The sequence below is a fragment of the Podarcis filfolensis genome (genome assembly GCF_964270895.1).
Source record: "Podarcis filfolensis genome assembly, chromosome: 1".
NCBI lineage: Eukaryota > Metazoa > Chordata > Lepidosauria > Squamata > Lacertidae > Podarcis > Podarcis filfolensis.
Window position 1 is genome coordinate 122,535,945 of NC_139604.1, and position 18,538 is coordinate 122,554,482.

The window sequence follows — 18,538 nt, forward strand, 5'->3', positions numbered from 1 at the left end:
GGTCATGTCTGGCATTGGTGTTTTTTATTGCTATTTTTAATGCTGTTGTGTTTTCTGTTTTGCCCCAAAGTTAACCAAGCCCTTCCCCCAGTCTACTACTTGTAAGTTAGGCTTGCAATCTACCACTTTCAGTGCCAAGTACAAAGCTAGACCTGTTGTTTTCCCTTTCCCACTTAATTAAAAGGCCTGGTTAATGTGCACATATTGGTAATTATTACTTCATGATATTATACTGCTGAACTGCTTGATATTTTTTAAACTGGCTTGGCTTTTCCTAGAAATGTTTTAGCTAAGAGGTTTGCTCTAGGAAAATTGTTGAATCTGCCACCGCAATAATGAAAAAAGAAATAATGTAAGAACTGTTAAAGAGATGTCTTCAGTGCAGTTTCTAGTCGTTCCCTCTGGAAATATGAAACTGGCCTATGGGAGCAATTGCAAACACACTGATCTAATCTAATATGTGTACTCTGGAGATTACAGGTGAAGAGGCTTGCTTTCAGAGCTGCCCAGGAGGTCTGTGACAGCTCAAGAAACTCAGTTCTGGACTCTGCACCAGAGCATGCCTGTTCCAGATATGGGTATCAACTACTGAGGAACATGCAGAGGACCAGTTCACACATTACAGCAGTCAGCCCAGTTTTACCATTGGGTTTACATTAAAAAATGAGCAACAGTCAATGTCAGCTACCTGAAAATTACACCTGTGCGATATAAACATTTTTCACATTCCCACTATTGCTAGGTATGTTTTTAATTTAAAGCATACTAGGTTTGTGGCTAAGACAGGTAACCTTTCAAGAAAGCATTAGAATTAACTTGGATCCCCTTATTTGATGAACGTAAGAACTCTTGTACATTTAGCACTGAAAACAATAAACATGTGATTCTGTGAGCTAACTTGGATGGCTTTAAAAGAAGATTAGACAAATTCAGGGAGGAGAGGACCATTGATGGCTACTAGCCATGATGCCTATGCTCTACCTCAGGCATGGCCAAACCCAACCCTCCAGTTGTTTTGGGACTACAATTCCCATCATCCCTGACCACTGGTCCTGTTAACTAGGGATGATGGGAGTTGTAGTCCCAAAACATCTGGAGGGTCTGCCTTCACAGTTGGAGGCAGTTAATGATTTCTGAATACCAGTTGCTGGATCCAGCAAGCTTTTATTTATTCTTATGGGAGCAAGATAGTATCAGTGACCACAAACAAAGCACTTTATTAGCCACCAAGGCAGCATTACAATCTAATATAAAAGGAACAAAAAGATTAAATTATCCGACTTGCAGTAACAGATTTTACCTCTGAGAACCTCATATACTTGCAGCACTCAGCACTTTGTAAATAATAACAGATAATTATTAGAGTAATTATGGGATGTATGCAGTTGTGGTTTTACACTAGAAGAAAGCACTTCTACTCAGACAAGACTCTGGTGACCTGCTTTGTGCATCCCACTGCAACCCCCTGCTCCTGGTCCCCCCAACCCTCAGCAGAAACTTGCAATATCTCACTGGGCACTGCCATGCAACCCAGGTAAGGGAGGCAGTGGTGGCAGCGGCAGCAGCAGCAGGGTGCTATGCCATGTTCCCATTCTGCTTCCGGTGGTGAAACGGGACACATCAGAATTATGGGATATGATGCAGAGGTATAGAGAGTTAGGGGAAACTGGGTACCCTTCCCTGTACTTGTGGATACCATTTTTCAATATGCATACCTTACAAAACAGCACACTCAAACCACATTTTCTTCATTGACTACAGACCCTTATGGACGCAGGTGTAATTCCAGGAGGAGATATGACACCTGAAGCTGCTCTTACCAAGCTGGCCTATGTCCTGAGCAAACCCGGTACCTTGGCCGAGAAGAGAGAGGTAAAATATCTTTGACTTCTGATTTTTTTTTAAAAAAGTCTAGTAGTCCCTTTCTCAGGTTGTGGCTTTCTGAGCTTTCCTTCCCCTTGACACACATAGGCCTGGACTAGATGGGCCTTTGGTCTGGTTAATCCTAGTATTGTTGAGTTGGAAAGGGACCTCAAGGATCATGTAGTCCAACTCCCTGCAGTGCAGGAATCTCAGCTAGAGCATCCCTGACAGATGGCCATCCAACCTCTGGTTAAGAGGGGCGTTTCTTTTGGTCAGAGCCCACAAACTTCCCACTCCATCCCAACTAGGTTCAAAGGACTGCTGTCTATATGTAAGATGAAACTGCAAAAATTAAACATATATAAATAGTTTGTGCCCTGCTTATTTTTATACGTCACAATAACCAAGGACCGAACTGCAGCTGAAGAACCATCACATCTGGTTCATGGAGAGGGGAGGGAGAGAAACTACTTGTTGTTCTACCATATGGGGGAATGCCCCTGTACATCAAATCAGAGTCTCACCTCCCATGGAAAAGATCAGTGAAACGCTCCCACACCTACAGTGTTTTCTTTCACTACCTCTCTTTTTAAGACATGCCTAAACAATGCTAAAGTTGAGGGCAGCCTTCCTTCCCACAACACTCCTTTCTTTAACTTTGCACAGCCATGTTTCCAGATAGTTATCACAGTCATCTATATTCCCAGACTCTCTCTTTTTCTCTGTAATTATGAAGCAATTCCACAATGCAGAAGAGCTAGGCCACAATTCAGTGAAATCATTTATGTGCACACAAGTGCTACAGTTCTTCAATTATTTTTAATTTCTGGAAGCTTTTCTCTTGCATAGCATCAGAGCTTTTTTCTGCCCTCTCCTCTCCCAAATATCCCAGAAAATTGTAGTTCTGTGAGGGGACGAATAGGGGGTATCAAACAGTTCATCCTCAGCAGCCTAATAAAATACATGGATTCTTTGGGGATCTTCAACAACCGCTCATACCCTTTCCCAACTTCACAGTATCCAATCTCTAATATGACTTCTAGGCTGAGTAAATGAAGTCCCATGGCCTTACGGGGTATTGTAACAAAGCCTGTGTGTGTGTGTTGTGTGTGTACATATCACATGCTAGTATATATATGTAGAGACCTCCTAAGGCAGCAGGAGGGATTTACAGTGGTACCTCGGGTTACATACGCTTCAGCTTACATACGCTTCAGGTTACATACTCTGCTAACCCAGAAATAGTGCTTCAGGTTAAGAACTTTGCTTCAGGATAAGAACAGAAATCGGGTTCCAGCGGCGCGGCGGCAGCAGGAGGCCCCATTAGCTAAAGTGGTGCTTCAGGTTAAGCACAGTTTCAGGTTAAGAACGGACCTCCGGAACGAATTAAGTACTTAACCTGAGGTACCACTGTACTTTCTAGAGGTTTTCCAATCCCACTTCAAACATTTTTAAAAATAATCCAGCATTTTGAAATTATTTTTACATGATCCAAGGACCTGGTTCTCATGTCACATTAAACCGGGCTCATGTTAAAGTTGCATACATTATGTCTTTGTTTCATTTTTACTATATCTGAGATCTTTTTAATTACCTGTCTGTCTTCTACACTGGAAAATTATTTAAGGTAAATACTGTCAGTTATGCAGATGGACAACCAAAGGTGTAGAGGTTGGGAGCAGGACCTGCTGCTACAACCCTTCCCCTCCAAACCAAACACGCACACACATTCACCTCTGACTTGGTTCCCAGCCCGCTCACTTGCTTCTTTTTTCTCCTTAAGATGGTGAAGGAGAATCTGAGAGGAGAGATGACTGTTGTGCCCATTGGAACCCAGATCACCCTCAAAGATAGCAAGTTTATTCAAGAGATTGCAAAATACCTGTTTATCAGCTGCAAGGAGGTACTTGCTCAAATGACACCTGTTAAAGCAGAAAGCCCATTGCATAATAACTAGCACCTGGGACCATCTAATAAAGCTGATTGTTGGCAGCTACAAGACAGACAGAAGAAAGAAATACTTCTTTAAAAGAGGTTTTGACTAAGTAATGGAGGATGTTAAGGCTGTCATTGGCTACTTGTCATGATGACTGTGCTCTACCTTCATTGTTGGATGCAGGATGGTTCTAAATAGTATTTTGGGGAATCACAAGTGGGAAGAGTACTATTGCCCGTATGTCCTGCTTGCAGGCTTCCCATAGGCATTTGGGCAAGATGCTGGACTAGATAGCCTTTGACCTGCTCCAGTATGACTCTTCTTATGTTCTTTATTAAAAAAAAAGACAGCAAAGGGGATTGTTGAGTATAGAATGCTGGACATTTATGCAGTTTGTATGATAAATTTCCTCACCCCTTGCTTTTTCCTGTAAGACCTATTGCAGTCGTTAAGAGTCGTCAACAGGCTCATCACAGCTATCTGCCAACCACCCATTCCCACCACCCTTCTGAGTAATACCCCTCCCCACCTTCTCACTATATAGAAGGATCTGGCAACTTCTGTTTCAGTGTATCTGAAGAAGTGTGCATGCACACGAAAGCTCATACCAAGAACTAACTTAGTTGGTCTTTAAGGTGCTACTGGAAGGAAAAAAATTTTTTTGTTTTGACTATGGCAGACCAACACGGCTACCTATCTGTAACTGGGAGCACAAAGCACTTTAAAGCAACTTCAGCCCCCTTCCCTCAACAATTCATACATCCTGGATTGCTTTGTATCAGAACTGAAGACCAGACACGCTTCACAAGATCCATGCAGAACAAGCACCTGTAGATAACTTCACACAAGCAAGCCACGCTATTATATCCAGGCACGATGGGATGGGATTATGGGAAATGTGTAGACGCGTGTTAAACTAGGCTATTTTAATTTCTCAGGAGCTAGCAGCTGTTAGAGATGCTTTGACTCCTCCTTTGGCTTGCGCAGCGGCAAAAAATGGTGACATCGATGCCCTAAAAGCCTTACAGAATATGGTAAGACCCTCTTTTTTTTATAGTGTATTTCATATGATCATTTGCATCCTGAATAGGAGAAAGCCTCACAAGCTAAGGTCATCTCAAATGCATTTTTGTTGTGGGTGCGGGTATAACTCTATAGTTATATAGAGGCTCTATAGTGATGAGGGGAAAATTAAAAACCCAGGGTAGTCTTTCAGCAGGGAAAAACAATTACCGTAGATTAGAGCTAGAGTCAGATCAGAATGACTGCTGGCCTTAAAATTTTCAAAGGGGAAGCAGCCATCGCTTATGATATCAGGATTGTGTGTTTTTTTTTTTAACGGTCTAGTCCTTTGTTTATTTGTTCAGAAGTAGGTCCTGTACCAATCAATGAGGCTTACATGCCCTTAGGTGTGCAGCCTAAGCCTGTATAATACCTTCTTCACTAAACATGACAAATGAATTATATTCTTATACTGACTGCTCCTGTAGGTCTGATACTGTGGTGCTATATGTTTTTGTGCCTCCCCAAATTTGTCCATTTATTTATTTTTAATAATAATTTAAGGGTGGTATTCAACTTTTACTTAAAGGAAGTCCGTTGAAATTAAAGTTAGATCCACTGATTTCATTGGATCTGTTCTGAGTAAAAGGTAGTTGAATACCACCCCAATTTTTTTAACTAACTGGAGAGAATTCAACATCGCATTCTTCTAATTGGGCAAGCATTTTGAGTTGCAAGATGGAACGATTTCCTCTTCCCCTGCTGCTGTTCAGTGGCTTCTCTTGACCTCCCCGAGCCAATGGGGGGGGGGGAGCACAGGGAGAGGAAGGGGCTGTTGCCCTGTTGGGTGAATAATAATAATAATAATAATAATAATAATAATAATAATTTATTATTTATACCCCGCCCATCTGGCTGGGCCTCCCCAGCCACTCTGGGCGGCTTCCATAAAAACCAAAAATACAGTAAAATATCACACGTTAAAAACTTCCCTGAACAGGGCTGCCTTAAGATGTCTTCTGAATGTCAGGTAGTTGTTTATCGCTTTGACATCTGCTGGAAGGGCGTTCCACAGGGCGGGCGCCACTACCGAGAAGGCCCTCTGCCTGGTTCCCTGTAGCTTTGCTTCTCACAATGAGGGAAGTCCTTGTGCAGGGCTTCTACTGATGAGACTAGTTAGTTGAATCCTGCTCCCCCCCCCCCTTTTACTGACTTCTCCTATAAGTACTGCGGTGCCAATGGTTTTTGTGTGTGGCTACCACTCCCTGCCCAAATTTGCCTGTTAAAAACAATTAATGAAAAAATAGGGGTTTTTTGCCATTCCTGTGGGTCACCTGCCGTAACTCTGTGATGCCGAAAGTTTTTGTGATTCTCCCAAGAACCTCAAAATGCAGCCGCAGCCATTTTTACACTGCAGCCATACCATGCAGCCTCTGAAGGGTTGATGATGGGTCAATGTGGCTGAGAGCCAGTGTGGTGTAGTGGTTAAGAGCGGTAGATTTGTAATCTGGGGAAGCGGGTTCGCGTCTCCGCTCCTCCACATGCAGCTGCTGGGTGACCTTGGGCTAGTCACACTTCTTTGAAGTCTCTCAGCCCCACTCACCTCACAGAGTGTTTGTTGTGGGGGAGGAAGGGAAAGGAGACTGTTAGCCGCTTTGAGACTCCTTCGGGTAGTGATAAAGTGGGATATCAAATCCAAACTCCTCCTCCTCTCATATTGAAAAGGTTAGCCATCCCCGTTATAAGGTCCCTGATGGGGGCTTTTCAACCTGATCATTGCTGTGTGCCTCAGCTGTCCTGGATTGGCCCACAGAAAGAAGCCTCAAGAGAGTGTTCTCCATTAACTCAAGAGTTCATATTAAAAATAGTAAGAAAGCCAGTTTCTTGGCTGGGAAACTGGGAAACTGGGAAATGATAAACTGGGCATGTTGCTGAGACCTTTGTTAGATGGATGAATTATTATTTTTTAAATATACTCCTTTAAATAAACTTGTCACAGGGTGGCAACTTGAGCTCTGAGGATTATGATGGTCGCACACCTCTTCACGTTGCATCTTGTGAAGGTAATTTGGAGATAGTCAGACATCTGCTGAAGTCTGGGGCAACTGTCTATGCCAAAGACCGATTTGGAGCTACTCCACTGCTGAACGCCATAAAGTTCAGGTATTTATTTATTTCTTAAGTGCAATATACAGTGCTTTTTTTCTTAAAAAATGTTTAGGGGTACTCTCATTCTATCTGAGACTCAGGAAACACCGTTACAGGAAATGAGGCCACCATCGGGGGTAGCAACGGAACTGACGATTCACTGTGCTATTCAATGGAACTGACGATTCACCGTGCTAGAAAAGAAACAATTTTTTAAAAAATGTTTTAGTTTCTTCTCCCATTAGATTCACATAATGTTCAGGGGTATGCGTACCCTTGCGTACCCCCCAGAAAAAAAGCACTGGTAATCAGAAAACCCCAAAAGCCCAGAAATGGGCCATCCCAAGGGTGGATTGGGGATGAGCCAGCCTGGGATCCAGCTGCCCTCACAGCTGGCAGGGGCTGGGATTGGGATTGGAGGCTGACGTTGGCACAGGCTTCAGGCCCAATCTGCTTCCCTCTGCAGCTGCTGTGGCTGGTCAGGCTGCAGGTGTGGCAGTAGCTCTCTTGTCGTGCAGCTGCAGGAGCGAGCAGTTTAGATTACTTTGCCCGAGTAGACTTGTACCTGTGGCTGTTGTGAACAGGAAGAACAAGTGCCTCACACTTCCTCTTCCTCTGTAGCACTGCCTTTTCCAGAATAATTTTTTGTATCTGCCCTGTCCTGGGGATGCATAGGATGTCCTTGCACCTGGAACATGCTTATATCTCAGGAAATAAAGAAAGAAGCACGTCCAGTGGGACAGTGTTGTGAACGAACAGGAAGTGTGAAGTACTTCCTGTTGCACTTGACAACCTTGGAACATCCAAATCTGTTCTTTGTTGGAGGAAAACCTCTGGCCATTGAGTAGGCTAAATATCTCTTTTGCTGAACGTCTGTCAGGGTTAAAAATACTACTATGTTCCTGAAAATATGTTGAATGTATATAAAAATGTTTATATGTGTGGTATTTACTATTTAGTATCATATGCAGACTACAGGTATTCTCTTCTTTCAAGATGCCTCTTTCAGGCTTTCCTGGAAGTATTTTAGAAAAATGCAAGTAGTATCTTTAAATATAGGACCTCTCTTGGGGGCTTTGAGTGGCTCACTTGAGCTCTGAGGACTCTGGTCATGTTCTGTCCCTTTCCATGTCCAGAATCTGTTCCCCAATCCTTTCTCTAGTATATCCTATGCATTTTATTCTCCTTCTCCAAGAAGTTTAAAATTCTGCAGATACATGCATCTATGAGAATCAGTTATGAGAAATAATTACATCTTTGCAAACTTTACTTGCTACACAGATATGGCAAGTGTTTGGAGGAAATCTAAAAACTCATTTATAATAAATAGCTACATTTTAGGCTAGCAAGCTTATCAGTTGCATCTTCCCCATAACTACAGGATTCACAGGAAGCAAAATTTTCTCCTTAAGAGTCCTTTAAGAAGTCTTTGGTGCTATAGTAGTTCTTCTGGCCAGGTCTCCACACTCTTGACATGTATTTTGCATTGCAGATGGGTCATTAACAGTGCAAACCTATACAACCTATGAAGCAAGTGCCTTTGAAATCAATCCTATACACCCAGGTAATAGGATGTATAGATTTGCAACCAAAGTCAGATGGCATGCTTTCTTAATCGGCGTTATGACAATCTTGTTAGCTAGCCAAGCTGTTCAGATACAGGAAAATTTGCCAAGAATCTCTTAAAATTCTCTAGGAGCAAGTTAAACAGACTTACTGCTGAACAGAGATGGCCCTTGTCCAGCACACCTATGCAAAATATTCCTGCAAACATCTCTCTCTCTCTCTCTCTCTCTCTCTCTCTCTCTCTCTCTCTGTGTGTGTGTGTGTGTGTGTGTGTGGTTAAACCACACCCAGTCACTGCCTGAGGAATTTCACATAAGTTTGTTATTCAAATTCTTAAGCTTTACCACTCCCATAAGAAACTCCTACTGGGGACTCTTGATCTTTTTAAAGCTGCTGAAAGGCAGGTTGGAAGAGAATGAAGCCGGGTTTTAGTTCAAGCTTATGCTGCTGTCAGGTTGAGAGAATGACCTGAATCATATGTCAGTTTGCAGAGACTGTAATGATAGCTTCAGGCCTACTCTGCCAGCTAACTTTACTGCTAAGCTTAACGTGGAATTGGATGGTTGAAAACCTATAGAATCAGTTAGATGCTACTCTTGCAGTTGGAACTAGATTGTGGAATTAATTGTACAAAAAAGGGGAAATCAAGCTTTAATAATATTTTAACACTTACGCAAGTACATATAACTGGAGGTGCAGTATGCAATATTGGAGGAAGAAACTTGGTGGTTATTGCAATCCCCCCCTCTCTCCTGAAGCAATACCCACTTATATGTAAATATTCCAAACATGACATGGAGCCAGTTAGATAAAAAAAAAAAGCCCTGGCTATATTGTAACGTCCGAGATACTGCTTTTCTCCAAGGCACTGTTGTATTCTTTGCCTCTAATATGACATCATCCATATAGCTGTAGTGATAACTACAAAGTTGCTCTCAAAGTATTTACTCTCTGAAGCCCTAGAGCAATCAGTTCTGAAGCATATCTTGAAGTATTTATATAAACAGTCCCATGGAATGAAGTAAGTGCATTTTCCCACAAACAATTTCTTAGTGTCCTGATGAGATCTGACAGCAGTTTAGGAACAACTGCATCCAACTGGAAGCATGACAGTGGAACCAATTCAGAAGAAGATATTTAACAGTATATAATGCCAAAGGCCAGTTCACAAAGTTTGAAATGTTGGAACATTGTATGCATGGTACAGTGCAGGCTTGCAAATGTGTGCTATTGCATCAGATAGATAGATAGATAGATAGATAGATAGATAGATAGATAGATAGACAGACAGACAGATAGATAGTGTCCAATTTTCCACAAACCATTTCCTCACAACAAATGAAAAAAGTGGAAAGATTGTGGGAACTAAGTGTATACCTGATACATATTATGGGGTGTGGGGTTATGTGTAAGAGGCAGCATGCACAGGCATGGGACATGCAATGTTGCAATCTTTCCAGATTTCCAACTGAGGAATGAGAGCCCAACTTGTCCTGGCTCTTTACAATCCTAGTCCTCGAAGACTCTGATATGTTATGTGGTGCATCCACCTTTTGAAGTCTGTTCTGTCTGGGGCGTGATAGGTCAGTTCATTGCTTTTTGCAGGAGAACATAGGAGCCAAAGGAATGAAGCCATTCAGGTTTTGGAGTGGGTTACAGCTGCATTTCTTTAAGTGGTAGGTGGGAAATGTGCTTGTGACCCCCCCCCCATCTCTGTAATGCATCACTCAGATTCTTCAGGCCCAGTGCAAGTGCGGCCATGAAAAACCATTTAAAAGCATTTGCGGAATTAAAAGATGTTGGTCTTAGGAAGTCTTATGCCCTCCGATTCTGATCATACCACAATAACTAGAATCATGCTTAACTAGAATCATGTTTAGCAAGTAGAGAGTGCTTTCCACCTTCGCCGCATCAAGCAGTTGGTCCCTTACCTTTCCCGCCCTGACCTGGTCACAGGGATCCATGCGACGGGCACCTCCAGGCTTGACTACTGTAATTCGCTCTACGTGGGGCTGCCCTTGAAGCTGTCCCAGAAACTACAGCGGGTGAAGAATGCTGCAACGAGGCTCCTCACGGGGTCTCTGCTATGGGAGCATATTCACCCAGTGCTTTTCCAGCTGCACTGGCTCCCGGTGGAGTACAGAGTCAGATTTAAGTGGTTTTGACCTTTAAAGCCCTTCACGGCCTAGGACCCTCTTACCTACGGGACCGCCTTTCCTGGTATGCCCCACGGAGGACCTTAAGGTCCATAAATAGCAACACCCTATAGGTCCCAGGGCCTAAGGAAGTTAGATTAGCCTCAACCAGAACCAGGGCTTTTTCAACACTGGCTCCGGCCTGGTGGAACGCTCTGCCTCATGAGACCAGGGCCCTGCAGGATCTGATTTCTTTCCGCAGGGCCTGTAAGACAGAGTTGTTCCACCTGGCCTTTGGCTTGGAGTCAATTTGATTCCCTCCCCCTCTTTCTTTTTTCTTTTTTCCTTTCTCCTCCTGTGATGAGGCTGCATTTTAATGTTTTAATCTTTTAATGTTGTATTTTAATCTTGTTTTTAAGTTGTATTCATTCAACTTTTTATTATTGGTTGTTAGCCGCCCTGAGCCTGGCCTTGGCTGGGGAGGACGGGGTATAAATAAAATTTATTATTATTATTATTTAGTAGAGTGGTTCCTGGTTCAATCCCTGGCATCTCCAGTTAGAACATAAGTAGAGCCCGCTGCACCAGATATGTGGTCCATCTAGTTCAGCATCCTGTTCTCACAGTGGCCATGGGAATCCCACAAGCAAGACCTGTGTGCAATAGCACTCTCCCCTCCAGTTTTCAGAAAGTGGTATTCCGGAGCATATTGCCTCTGATTGCAGATAGTAAGACTGAGAGAGAACTCTGCCAGAAACCTTGGAACGCTGCTGCCTGAAAGTTGACAGTAGTGGGCTTGATAGGCCAATGGCCTGATTTGGTATAAAGCAGTTCCATATGTGCATAGGTAGGCCAGTCTTTATTTATTATCTCTCACTCTTCTCAGAGTTGTTTCCACAAACCTCCCATCCAGGCAGAGTATTTGCCATTGGCATAAGCTTAGGAGTTTCCAGACTAGTCACTTGCAATCTCATACCACAGCTGAAAAGTTGAGGCTGGGAAATTTTGATTGAGGTAATCCAGAACAAGCTAACTGCGCTTAAGTCTGATTTAAATCAGTGGGGTGGGTTAAATAGGCTCCATTCTTTTAAAAAGGCTCCTAGCATTTATGTCATAAATGCTAACTGGCTGCCATTTGTTTTCAGGTTCAATTCATAGTGCTCATTTTGGCTTATGAAGCCTGATGTAGCTCAGAACCACAATACAACCAAGGTTAGCTCCTTACGTTAGAACCTGCCTTGCCTTTATGATTGTCACCTGAGGCACTTCTCTCTGACTTTCTCCAAGAGAAGTGCAGAGTGTGCCAGCAAGGGGATAGGTTTTTTTAGTGGTAGCCCCCACCTCCTCTAATAATTTCCCCAAGGAGTTCTGCCTGGTGCCTATGTTATTAGCTTTTCAATGCCAGGCCAGGGCAGTTTTGTTCTCTCGGACGTTTTGTTCTTAAAGTGATGTGATTTTTAGTCTGTTTCAGTGTTTATCTTTTAGTTGGATGGGGAATAATATGTATGTATGTATGTATGTATGTATGTATGTGGAATAATATGTATGTATGTATGTATGTATGGGGAATAATATGTATGTATGTATGTATGTATGTATGGGGAATAATATGTATGTATGTATGTATGTATGTATGTATAACCCTGCAGCTCAGAGGTGCTTGGGTTATATTGCATTGTGGAACACAGCACTTGTTGCTACCTGAAAGGGAGAAAAATGTACTTGATGATGTTGCTGTGTCTCAAGAACCCTTGTGATGAAATATTTAAGATAACGAGCAAATGAATGAGGTCTGTAATTGCAGTAGCAGTTAATAATATATCTCATGGAATGAAGTATTGCGAAATCATTTTTTTCAGAGAAGGGAAATTGCTTGGTAGTATGATTTAATATTTATTTTCCACTTATCGACAGAAGCAAAAAGAAAAGAAGAAGAAAAAGACTTTTTGGAAAGTCTTATTCTTCATATGTGATAATGTACTATCTTGGTCATATCTGCCAGCCCTTATGCAAGTTTGTACAGTGGTACCTCGGGTTACATACACTTCAGGTTACAGACTCCGCTAACCCAGAAATATTGCTTCAGGTTAAGAACTTTGCTTCAGGATGAGAACAGAAATTGTGATCCGGCAGCGCAGCAGCAGCAGGAGGCTCCATTAGCTAAAGTGGTGCTTCAGGTTAAGAACAGTTTCAGGTTAAGTACAAACCTCCGGAACGAATTAAGTACTTAACCCAAGGTACCACTGTATGTGTCATTTCTCTTGAAGTAAACAATAGGGAGCAGTTACCAGCTCACAGATCCTACATGCTACTTCTGAATTTCTTGGTTAGGCATCAGGGTAGTTTAAAGCCTTTTTGCCTCTTGAAAAGTCTGAATGTGATATTGTAATGTGCCAACACACAGGCATAGGATATAACACAGTCATTGTGCAAGAGGATCCCTTGTTCTCTTTCCCCAGAGAGTTGGGCCCATCTTGTGTACTGGGCACAGCCATTGCTGACGCTGATCCTGTTCTAGCACAGCCGCCACCAAATCTCTACATTGCTGCCCAACTGAGCAAAGGGCTGTTTTGATTGATAGGGAACCATGGAAAAGGGAATTAAGTTATGGTCAGCTCTGTGTGTCCCATGTTTAAGACCACTGGCCCTTAAATCTGAGTGTTGGTGCAGCCATATGCCAGCTAGGAGTGTTGTAGCAAAGAGAGTTTCCCTTTCTTCTTCTTTTACTCCCTGAAAATGCCCACTTGACTCACAGACTGGGAAGAATTTTGTGAAGGGATATCTATCTCCCTCTTGATCTATGAGTTTTCCAGGGCCATCCCATTGGCCACCCTCTGCTGGAGACAGAGTGTTTGGAATTTAACACTTGATACAGCTAAATATTACACTTGGAGAAGATTTGGCACAGTTTGTGTTTACTTAAGACTGAATGATGGGCATGTTGCACTGACCACAAATTCACAAACATGCCTGAGTTTGATTGACAAGTAGGCATTGATACAAATGTTTCCTACATCATGTTATTTGTCATCAGTGTGACTTACAGGTCCCCTTCTGAAGAGAAAAATCAATATGGGAAATGGCTCTTAGATCCAGTTTATCAAAGAGTTGTTTCCATGTTAGCACGCTACAGATATTTCTATTAAGGTACTGGTGTGGTTAAAAATAAGTTTGTCCACTTTCTTAAAGGCACTACGATGTGATCCGCTTGCTACGCACAACGGGAGCTCACCTTTCAAGCCAAGAGCTCGTGAATGTTGGTACAGAACTCTGCAGGTATGAAAAAGTCATTTTTAAATGTCTTCAGATGACATTGCATCGTGTCTATAAACTAGTTGACACATGGAATGACATCACTTGATTTGTCTACACTCATTTACTGTACATTTGATGACCAGCAGCTGAATGAAGTGATTTGAAAGTTCTTTATTACATTTATATCCCCACAAAAACCCTGTGAGGTAGGGCTTGGTTGAGAGGCACTGACTGGCCCAAGGTCACCCCATGAGCGTCAAGGCTCATTTGAGATTCAAACTCTGGTCTGGCAGGTCCTAGTCCTGCATTCTAACCACTACAGATTTTATATCTGTGATTGCCTATTCACGTAGCACACGCCATGTCATTGCTTGCTACTGTAGTCATCAAGAGAATAACAGGTATGTAAACCAGGACTTTGTTCACCATTGTATAAAGGTGGCAGTGGAATGATTAAGGATAGCTGGTTAACTATTAAAACTGGTTTGTAAGCGAATACAAATTTCAACCATTTCGAGTTTGGTTTTTGTCGTAAAATTTGGTTCGCAAAATGGTTGCTGTTTTGCTTTTAAGGCTCTCAAGCATTGGAGTGTCAAATGTTCACAGGAAAGTTAAAAGTTCAAGGGTAGATGTTTTGTTTAGGATGTTTTGTACCAGATGTTGTGCACATGAGGGTCAAAAGTTCATTCTAGGATTCTGGCAATTAAAGGGAATTGTTAACCAAACTCTCATCATTTTGTGATTGACTGAAAGGCTGAGAGGAAGGGGGAGTGAAAATATTGTATATAAGCCACAGTTAATCAGAATGTTGTGGAGTCAGGCTTGGAATCTGCTATGTCAAATCTTACCCACCTGCCAGGATTATTAAAGGAGGCAGTTAATCCAATCCTTGTGTTTTTTCCACAAATAAATTGACCCTACTCTTAGCTTCTTCTGCCCTCTGAAGGACTTGTTAAACTGGTTGGCCATACAGAACAGCAAAATGCTTTGAGACTTTCAAGAACAACCAGGGAAAAAAAAAATCCACGTATGATGCAATTTTGTACCAAGGTGTTTTGTTAGCCCTGACTGGTTTTTCAGTTCATATATTTTGTTGTTTCTCCACGGCTTCTTTTAAAAATTAACTATTTTTAAGGATTGGAGTGGATTTTTGGAGCTCTTTGTTGACTAACCAGGTTTCATAGCACAGAAAAATATATAACACATATATACCAATCCATTCTGAAAATGACTCTGCAAGTTCTTATTTGACCAGAGATTATGTTTGATCGACATCTCTGTTACTGTAACTAGTAAAAAATGAGGTGAGCCTTGACCCTTTCATATTTGGTTGCTGCCCCAAAGGGGGGGAAATGCGAGGGGCTGTTGGAGGGAGGGGGAAAGAAGCAACCAAATTCCCTTTTTCTTTCTATCTCTGCTCCCCCCTCCTATATATCAAAATGCCAGTTAATGAAATCCAAGGATGCTTTCCTTCAAGCCTGTTATCATAGCCCATCTCCAGGCTAAAATGCTGTTCAATTCTGATCACAGCTGTCGGGAAAAATTATGATTCTGACAGAACTTTGACCATGCCTCTAATACCTGATTATCCTTCTGGAGAAATAAAATATGGAGTGGGGTTTTTATGATCTTAATCTGTCATCTGTCCCAGCGGTTACGGAGACTGCATAAAGAGGCATGGCCAGGCCAGCTAATAGGAACCGTATCCTTGAATGTGCTCGAGGCAGAATTATCTTCCTCTCACTCGAAATCACTACCCTGCTTATCAAGGCTCTTCACCAACAGAGAAGCATAATCTCTTCACTATCTGGGTGACACTTTTCAGCTATAAACATCTCAATCTCCCACAGAGGCTTAATATGCTCCTTGTGAGGAGTTCAGGTAAAAGGATATACAACAGCTTCAGGGCGGCAGTGGTGGTGGGGAGATGAGAAGAGGCGCCTTTGCCTCTTAGGATGGGCCTGTGCAACTTGCAGTCTACCGCAGCACCTGTCATGTATTGTGGTTTGCAAGGTGCTTGACAACCCATTCAATTTTGCATTCTTAGGTGGGCAGAACCCCTGCCCCCACCAATTTTTTAGCCCTTGATGCCCATACTTGGCTTGAGAGCCAGTGTGGTGTAGTGGTTAAGAGCGGTAGTCTCGTAATCTGGTGAACCGGGTTCGCTTCCCCACTCCTCCACATGCAGCTGCTGGGTGACCTTGGGCTAGTCACACTTCTCTGAAATCTCTCAGCCCCACTCACCTCACAGAGTGTTTGTTGTGGGGGACGAAGGGAAAGGAGAATGTCAGCCGCTTTGAGACTCCTTCGGGTAGTGATAAAGCGGGATATCAAATCCAAACTCCTCCTCTTCTTCTTCTTGAAGGCTGTGTTAGGCTTTGCAGGTCACAAGTTGCATAGTCATGTCTTACGATGTACATTTTGGAGGTCACAAGTTGCATAGTCATGTCTTACGATGCACATTTTGGAGAAAGATGGATGCCAACACAATATTTCATAGAATCATAGTTGGAAGGGAGTCATCTAGTCCAACCCTCTGAGATATAGGAATCTCATCTAAAGCATTCAAAACAGATGGCCTTCCAACCTCTGCTTAAAAACTTACAATGAAACACCAAGTCTACCACCTCCCGAGGTAGTCCATTCCTCTGCTCTTACTATCAAAAAGCTCTTCCTGGTTTTTAACTGGAATCTCCTTTCTTGTAACTTGAAACCATTGGTTTGAGTCCTACTCTCCAGATCATGAGAAAACAAGCTTGATTCATGTGACGGCCCTTCTTGAAGATGGCTATCATATATCTCCTCCTCTTAGTCTCTTCTTATCCAGACTAAATATCCACAGCTCCATCAACTGTTCCTCATAAGGCTTGGTTTCCAGTCTGTTGTTCATCTTGGTTGCCCTCCTCTGCACACGTCCCAGCTTCTTAAATTGTGGTGCCCAGAATTGGACACAGTATTCCAGGTGTGATCTGACGAAGGCAGAATAGAGTGGTGCTATGACTTCCCTTGATCTGGACACTATACTTCTGTTGATGCAGCCTGTTGTTGTTGTTGTTTAGTTGCTTAGTCGTGTCCGACTCTTCATGACCCCATGGACCAGAGCACGCCAGGCACTCCTGTCTTCCACTGCCTCCTGCAGTTTGGTCAAACTCATGCTGGTGGCTTCGAGAACACTGTCCAACCATCTCGTCCTCTGTCGTCCCCTTCTCCTTGTGCCCTCCATCTTTCTCAACATCAGGGTCTTTTCCAGGGAGTCTTCTCTTCTCATGAGGTGGCCAAAGTATTGGAGTCTCAGCTTCAGGATCTGTCCTTCCAGTGAGCACTCAGGGCTGATTTCCTTCAGAATGGAGAGGTTTGATCTTCTTGCAGTCCATGGGACTCTCAAGAGTCTCCTCCAGCACCATAATTCAAAAGCATCGATTCTTCAGCGATCAGCCTTCTTTATGGCCCAGCTTCCATACATCACTACTGGGAAACCCATAGCTTTAACTATACGGACCTTTGTTGGCAAGGTGATGTTTCTGCTCCCCCCCCCCCCCCCCGATCTGGACACTATACTTCTGTTGATGCAGCCTAGAATAGCATTAACCTTTCCTTTTCTTTTTTTTGCTGCTGCATTGCACTGTTGACTCATGTTAAGCTTGTGGTCCTCCAAGACCCGTGGATGCTTTTCACACGTACTGCAGGTGTCCTGCATCTTATATTTGTGCAGCTGGTTCTTCTTGCCCAAGTGCAGAACCTTGCATTTGTCCCTACTGAAATTCATTTTGTTAGTTTGCACCCAGTTTTCCAATCCGTTAAAGTCATATTGAATCTCAGTTTGGGTTTTGTCATTTGTGTGTGGCCTTTTGAATTACTTTTATTCATTTGGTATTCTTAGACTAGAGACAGATGTGAGAGATTCCCATCCCTCCAACCGCCAAGAGGCTTGATGTTTCAGGTGATATAAATCACTCACTCTTGCTTTTGGTGTAGTACTGAACACTAACTAGGCTTCTACAGGCTTCCTACCCCTAGAATTTAGCCACTGAGCTACAATTTCTTACAAAATCTGGCTCCCATGTCTTTATTAGTGTTTTAATTAAATAAATTGGTTTCACTTACTCTCTCCTTGAACATCTGCTTAACTTGCCTCAACGTTTTGTTAGCTGGGACTCCCTTTAGCTTATGCCCCAAGAGCCTTTCCAGTTTTGGGAGATAGTTTCACAACTGGAGGGGGTGACTGCTGACAGTGCCTGTTTGCCTTGCCTTGCCTTGCCTTGCCAAGGCTGATCATAGTGATCAGAATGAAATGGAGAAGGACGAAGTTTTTAAGGATATTGAACATTCAGCTTTATGAATTACACTGTTGAGATGCTAGCTGGTGGCTGGTGCTCATTGGGTTTAATTGCAGTTTCTGGGTCACCTTCAAACGTTGCCCCACATAAAGCGCGTTGCAGTAGTCCAAGCGGGAGATAACTAGAGCATGCACCACTCTGGTGAGACAGTCTGCGGGCAGGTAGGGTCTCAGCCTGCGTACCAGGTGAAGCTGCTAGACAGCCGCCCTGGACACAGAATTAACCTGTGCCTCCATGGACAGCTGTGAGTCCAGAATGACACCCAGGCTGCACACCTGGTCCTTCAGGGGCACACT

The 18,538-nt window shown here is 43.0% G+C and overlaps 2 protein-coding genes across 4 annotated transcripts in view; one reads left to right on the top strand and one right to left on the bottom strand.

Annotated features, from left to right (window-relative positions):
- The window catches only part of ASPG (asparaginase), a 63,376-nt gene that overhangs the window by 35,877 nt on the left and 8,961 nt on the right, over nt 1-18,538 (top strand). For both annotated transcript variants that reach the window (XM_083614919.1, XM_083614918.1), the window contains exons 9-13: nt 1,762-1,872; nt 3,647-3,766; nt 4,738-4,833; nt 6,801-6,964; nt 13,840-13,926. In XM_083614919.1, coding sequence (XP_083471045.1) covers nt 1,762-1,872; nt 3,647-3,766; nt 4,738-4,833; nt 6,801-6,964; nt 13,840-13,926 — 578 coding nt within the window. The remainder of the gene's footprint in view (nt 1-1,761; nt 1,873-3,646; nt 3,767-4,737; nt 4,834-6,800; nt 6,965-13,839; nt 13,927-18,538) is intronic.
- The window catches only part of LOC310766010 (uncharacterized protein), a 776,685-nt gene that overhangs the window by 20,953 nt on the left and 737,194 nt on the right, over nt 1-18,538 (bottom strand). The window lies entirely within an intron of this gene.